Source organism: Myotis daubentonii, chromosome 9 (genome assembly GCF_963259705.1).
Source record: "Myotis daubentonii chromosome 9, mMyoDau2.1, whole genome shotgun sequence".
Classification (NCBI taxonomy): Eukaryota; Metazoa; Chordata; class Mammalia; order Chiroptera; family Vespertilionidae; genus Myotis; species Myotis daubentonii.
The window spans coordinates 39,954,839-39,961,807 of record NC_081848.1 but is presented as its reverse complement, the minus strand read 5'-3'; the positions used below and the strand labels follow the sequence as shown (position 1 = coordinate 39,961,807).

The 6,969-nt window shown below is 38.3% G+C and overlaps 1 protein-coding gene across 2 annotated transcripts in view; it reads right to left on the bottom strand.

Annotated features, from left to right (window-relative positions):
- Positions 1 to 744: 744 nt before the first annotated feature.
- The window catches only part of THAP12 (THAP domain containing 12), a 36,429-nt gene continuing 30,204 nt past the window's right edge, over positions 745 to 6,969 (bottom strand). The window contains exons 4-5 of one of the 2 annotated variants that reach the window (XM_059708396.1): positions 5,256 to 5,292; positions 745 to 3,592 (exon numbers count right to left, since the gene is read on the bottom strand). In XM_059708396.1, the coding sequence (XP_059564379.1) occupies positions 1,662 to 3,592; positions 5,256 to 5,292 (1,968 nt within the window). In that variant the 3' untranslated portion in view covers positions 745 to 1,661. Of the gene's footprint in view, positions 3,593 to 4,748; positions 5,134 to 5,255; positions 5,293 to 6,969 lie in introns of those variants that run through there. The other variant, XM_059708397.1, reaches the window with a different exon arrangement.

The following is a 6,969-nucleotide window of genomic DNA, read 5'->3' as shown; positions in this document are numbered from 1 at the left end:
AGAGGAACCTCTAGAACTCTGGCTATGAGATAAACTCTTGACATCTTCTTTATAACTTGCATGGGCAACATGTCCCAATTTGACATCTCTGCCAGGGTTGTCAATGACAGGGAAATGTACTGCCTGCTATCATCAAGACCCAGCAGCCCTTAAATATGCCCCATTCTGTTTTCTGATACTCAAAGAACACTAACTTATCCCAACATAAAATAATTCAGTGATATCTCTGCAATTATATTCATTCACTTACATTTTAGCCAGCAACAATTACACAAACCCTGACAATTGATATCGGGGGCCATATAATATTTTAAAAATCAGCTGCATTGCCCTGGCCAGTGCTGCTAGAGTGTCAGGCTAGGCACAGAAGGGTCACAGGTTCAATGCCCTCCCCACTCCTCCCCCCGCTTCAGGGTGCATACAGGAGCAACCAGTCCATGTATCTCTCTCACATGTTTATCATGTTTCTCTCTCTCTGCCCCCTCCCTCTCTCCCTTCTACTCTCTCTGAAAAGAAAAGAAAAAAAATCCTCAGGAGAGGATTAAAAATGAAAATCAGTTAGATAAACCTTATATTTAATAATTTCTTAATTAAAATGCCTTTATATATCCCAAGTAGTAGACCATAAACCAAAAAATAAATTAAAAAAAAACTTCTCTTCAATTGTGAAGGTGACAAATATTTTTGAAAAGGGAATTTACCAGAAGAATCTGTTTTGTCCCCACCAAAATAAAGTACCTGAACTTTAAACAAATTCACATTTTATTTACGTCGAAATAAACTGTACAAAATTGACTTTCTTCACCAAAAATAACAGCAATATTTTCTGTATTATTCCTAGATAAACTACAAAACACATTTTTGTAGGTTGTCTAGGTTTTGCGTATAAATCAAGACGAGGCAGTAGATATTATCATGGAAAAAGACAGAATAAAACAGACCAATCTGTTGTCAGTATCCATAGCCTCTGATCCTGTCTTGACCATGAAACAGAAGTGTTCGACATATACTTGCTAAAAAGCTTATGAAGATATAGGCTCAACAAAGGAATGTAAACAGCAACACCCAGATGTGGAACAATGGCAGGTTCTTCCTTCAATGTTTAACAGCAACTTGTTTAAGATTATCGAATAAAGACAAAATCTACACTGAAATCCTTGTTTGGCAAGCTCACGTTTCTTTCACTATCTGGTAATTTAACTGTTCATTAAAGATTTTTAATAGTAAACTTAAAACTCCTGCTATTGAAAAGTTAGTCATGAACTTCATTGTAAAATTTTATGAAACATATTCCTCTCACACCTTCTCAAAATTTATTTCTTCAAAGAACTGGTAACTCAATACCCAACAACAGGATCCACAGTGATAATAAATGTTATGTCTAACTTGACTTAACTAAAACAATTCCAAAGTGCCATTAGCAGAGACCACGCAGAAGTGCAGCGTGGCACTTTCAATGCTACCCTCTGGAAGAACAGTTAGTTCTCCAAAGCATGAGAGTTCAAACGGGCCATTTAAACAGTCAGATTATCAATGGCTAATGTACTCAAGATATTCAGTGATTAAGTGGCCTACATATATCTTATAGCTTTTCTATATTTTCAAATTTCTTAGATTTTTTTCAATATCAAATATAAGAGAAAACCCATTTTAAAAGTCTCTCAGGTATTTTCGATAGTTTCGGAATTATCTGTAGGAAGCTCTGACTTAGTTGTATAGAGTTTGATATATGTGTCCACCATTAAATCCAAATCATGTTTTATATCAAAATTTATGTTAAGCAAAGCTAAGTTACTTGACCTTTGGTCTGTCAAAGTGTTCCTCAGGTATGCTTTGAGACGCTTTCGCCCATTTTCATAGCGTTCATTCTCAACCTTCATCACAGGAAGAATACATAGGACCTTCAACAATGCATAAACATTAGGAAAAAACTTGATGTCTGGCAGGTGGAGGGCTTCATAAATGGTGGATGGAAGCTCTATATCTTTTCCTCTGTGTTTCCACTTGATTCTCCAACAATGCAGCTCAGCTGAGAGTGTATCAGGATTGGGTAAGTCGCTTCTGTACATGTCAGCATGGTGCTCCTCCGATGTATTGAATTTGAGCTGTCCCATGACAGAGGGGACCAGAGATAAGCATTTAAGAGCTTTGAGGTGCTGTTCTGAGAATATATCTTTCAGTTCCTGAATAATGTGTTCCACTGTTGGAACACTTAGAGCTTCTTTATAGTAACTCTCAGAGGTCAGCTGAGATTCCAGGTTCCCTTGCTGAGCTCTGCGGAATTTCCCAGGGAGCTTCATCTGAATATCAAGTTTGGTTGCCAAATTGGTGGCTTCCTCAAACCAAAATTCATGATAAACTTCAATATTTTCCATCACTTCATTTAGTGAATGCAGCACCGCAGTCAAGCTACTGGCTGCAAAAAAGACATCAGAGGTCTGACCCTGGAGATTTTTCCCAAAGGCTCTTGTAAAAGATAGAACATTTTTAAGAACGACAATGGTAACAACGAAATCAAAATCTGTTACTGCACTACAGAGTACAAATGCTCGGCCCGCTATACAGTTATTCCATCTAATATTTGTATCATTATTTATACCATCTAAACATAAAACAAGTGCTTGTAGGAGGTCCACTAAAATTTCAAAAGCATCATGCCTGCCTGTCCACTGAGAATGGCAAATTTCCTTCAGTTCTTTACCCCTTTCTTCATTGTTCTGAAAGAGGACAGAAATTACACTGTCAAGCTCTAAAAGCAGTTGTGGTGATCGATGGAAAAAAGAACAAACTTCCTCAATTGTTCCTAACGCAACCGACACTCCCATAACAGGCACCGATTTTGCCAACCACATATTTAAGGCACAGGAAGAGCAGAGTGTGTAGACAGCTTGGGGATATTTCTCCAAAAGTCTAGAAGCAACAACTTTCATTTTGGAAGAAAATCCACTGGACACAATGTAAGCCTGGCCACGACAATATTCCATGTTTAATCCCCACTTCTCAGTTATCGTAGTGTGAAATTTCATAGCCAAAATTTCGGCATCAGCTTCATAAGGCAGAAAACCCACAAATTCCTCTCGCAGGTTATGAGCTTCGTCAACAAACCTCACCAACACGGGCAGGTGCTCTTCCCCTGCTATGTCCACTACGTCGTCAGTGATAATCGAAAAGAAGTGAGAGTCTCTCACTTCCCTGAGCGTTTCTTCCCGAATGCAGCTCTCACAGATCTCTAGCATCTGTTTCTGCTGTGCTTTTGAACAGAACAGTGTGTTGACTGCTGTTGTCTCAAAGCGCTTTCTCAGAACCTCTTCACCAGAATTTATCCGGCACTCCAACAGTGCCTGAAAGTTATCAGGAGTAAAGAGACCTTCTGGGATTTCATCAGCTTCATGTCCATCTAAAGGTATGTTTTGTTTTCCCATAAGAATCAAAATTTCAAATAAAGATTTTAAGTATTCTTTGTTTTCCTTCTCCTCAAGGGTTAAAGGTAAAATGTCTTCATCCTGTTCTTCACCCCCTTCTATATTGGAGTTCTGAGCATTGGTGTTGTTGATCTCTTTATGTTTTTGTTCCTGTTCAGAAGTTTCGTCAACTGGAAAACAAAGAATTTTAAAAACAGGCTTATGAGGAACCATACAAACAAAAAATGCATTCTTGATTTTTTAAATACTTAAAATCCACTAACTCATTTATTCAACATTCACAGAACACCTACTGGACCACAGACTAGGACAGAGATTACACTCTAGTGGGGAAGACAAACACTGTGAACAGAGATATATTTTAAAAACTTAAGGTACATCACATATTGAGTAATAAGACAATATGTGCCCTCAGAAAAAGGAAGAGGAAGAGAATATTTATGACATACTGTGCTGACATTCTATGTTTCCCATTACTCCCTCTATAGGCAGATGGTATCAACCCCATTTGACAAATGATAGTAAATAACCACTCAAGGCCATAGATGCAGTTAGAAAGATGGAGATGAGCCCTAGCTGCTTGGCTCAGTTGGTTGGAGCATTGTTCCACACACCAAAAGGTTGTGGGTTTGATCCCCCGTCAGGTACATACAAGAGGCAACCAATTGATGTCTCTCTCTCACATTGATGTTTCTCTCTTCTCCCCCCTTCCTGCTCCCCCAAATCAGTAAAAACATCCGCAGGTAAGGATTTTTAAAAAAAAGAGGTAAAATTGAAATCCAAGCTTGTCTGGCTCCAAGGTTCATGCTGATACTGTTTTTATTGCTATACTTTTATATGGGAGATGAGACACCTATAAAAACTAATGTAATGTAAAGTATGTTCATATAATTTCCAGGGCTAATACTAGACTATTAGAAATCTTAGCCTAATTTCTTTTTTTCTCTCATTATTTAGAGAATACTTTATTAGTTTCTGTAATCAAACCCATGTAGATTAAGACCTTACATATTTAATACAGTGCATTACCCCTGTACAAATGGAAACAATTATGTTGAACGTTTCTAGACCAATATGGCTGTTAATTTCTGTACAATGCCAACCCAACACAGTACAACTGGGATAGTTTTTCCAAATTAGCCTAATTTCTTCATATTTGGATGGCCCTGCAGTGAAGTGTCCTGCCTACAGTCATATACACACCCTGCAAGTCCTGACCCCTGTGGTCCCCCTGAGTTCATTTCTAACCATCATGGGTTTTAGAAGCTCCAACAACAAAATGAATGTATTTCCTCAAATCTGGCACCCTGTTTCAAGCCACTCTACCTCTGCAAAGAATATCCTTCCCTTTTTCTTTGCCTGAATCCATGTCTCCTCATCTGTAAAGGGGGAAAATAACAGTTCTTACTTCAGGGCTATTGTAAGAATTAAATTAATTGATATAGGCATCAGTACCTGAAGAAAGGCTTTTGGACTCCTACCCTCTATAAGACTAAGTATCTCCACAGCATTTACTCCTTAATTACCGAGAATCTATTATGCACTATACACTGGATGGACAGATTCTACTTCTGTCCTTATTGCTACCTTCCCTTGCCTGTACTGGAACACTCTGTGTGCCTGCCACCCCCTACCACACTGAGAGCACCGAATGGGCAAAGGGAATGGTGTATTGGCACTCAATAAAGACAAACTGAACTAAGGTTTTAGTTGCACAGACAATTCCAAAACATTCTCACAGGTTTTGAACATAAAACATATTTATTTGTCCTTACCAGGTCAAGGCCTTTTTAAAAAGCATTCAGAAGTTGAGTCATTAACACTAGCACTTACTTTTTTTCTGTTTTAGTGTCCTGATTTCATCTTCACTCTAAATGACAAGAAAAAAACCATCTTTATGAAAAGTCAACTCTAGCATATTACGTAGACTCACAAGTAAAAAGCATATTTGGAGTCAAATTTAATTCTCTCAAGAGCATACATTCTTTAAAAGAAATACATTCTTCAAACAGATAGATGATGGGAAAATTAGAACAATTAATTTGCTCATGACTCCAAGCTTATAATAAAATACTAGAGGAGAAAGAACACAACATTTAATTTACTTTATATCTAAATCATTGGATTATAAGTGTTTAATTGGCTAATAAAAGGCATGAATGTATACCATAGCATGAGATAAAATCCGAGGGGACACAAAATCATGTGCCCTACCTCCTGCTACTCTAACCCAGGGGGATGATATGTAAGAGGGAACTGCTGGATTCCAGAACCTAACATAAAAGCTATGAGAAATCCCTGGGAAGCAGAAGGTGACACAGTGCCAGTATGGAAAAAAATGAATGCATATAGCAGAGATAGGCAAGTGGCACATAAAGGGTTAGATTAAGGAAGAACTTCCCAATTGTGTTCTTTTCTCTCTCTCCAACCCACTGCAATGGTTACTATTCCAGGGCAGGAAATCAGCAGTACCAGTGACAGCTGGAGACAGCGGGTATCTGCTAGGCAGCATGGGACATGATACTGATATGAAGAAATGTCAGCAGGCTAGCTATCCCTCTTCATCCTGTGGGCTGCCAGAGTTACATGGATGACAGATCTGGAACAGTGTGCCTGCTGCAAGGTGTCTGAGGTTCCCTGAGATGGGGGGTTGGGGAGTGGGGGTGGGGAAAGACAGAGTATAGGGAAATAATAGCTACAGGATGGAAGTGTTGAGCTCCTCACCCCTGATACACATTACTAAGAAGAAAGCTGATTTAGAGGACTGTTGTGTAGTGTCAGTATTTTCCAGAAAAACAAATAAATATAACAGAGGTAAAGAAATGCATGAAAAAATAAAAACACGATTTCTCAGAACTTAAAAAAATATTTAAGTCTGGGTAAGGAAAAAACCTCACATCTAGATGTAGTTTAGCAAAACTGAAAATGTCAAATATTTTTTAAAAAGGCAGGTCACCTAAAAACAATCAAGAATCAGGCTGACAACAGACTTCAATGCAATAATAAATGCAAAAAAAAAAATCAGAATCAACATCACATAGACTATGTGTTTCCTCTACATCACTAAACATTTGAAATACAAAATGGTTTTTAAAAATAAACCCATGTCTGTGATCGCACTCATATGTGGAATCTAAGTAACAAAATAAACTGATCAATGGAGTGGATCCAGAAACATGGAGGCATGGAATAGAGTGCAGAATCTCATAGGGAAGGCAGGGGAGGATGGGTGGGTGGGAGGTAATGAACCAAAGACCTTGTATGCATATATACATGTCCCATGGACTCAGACAATAGGGTGCTGAAGGCCTGGGGTGGGGGAGGGCGGGGGTGGGCTGAAGGGGGTCAATGGGGGAAAAAGGGGGACATATGTAATACTTTCAACAATAAAAAATTATTTTAAAAAAATTAACCCATGTCTGGAAACTAGAAACAAGAAGTATCCCATGTTAAAGAAATCAAAAAATACTCATTGCTGACCAATGAAAGCACTACATGTCTAAAACTGTGAGATACAGCAAAAACATACTTACAGAGACATTTATAA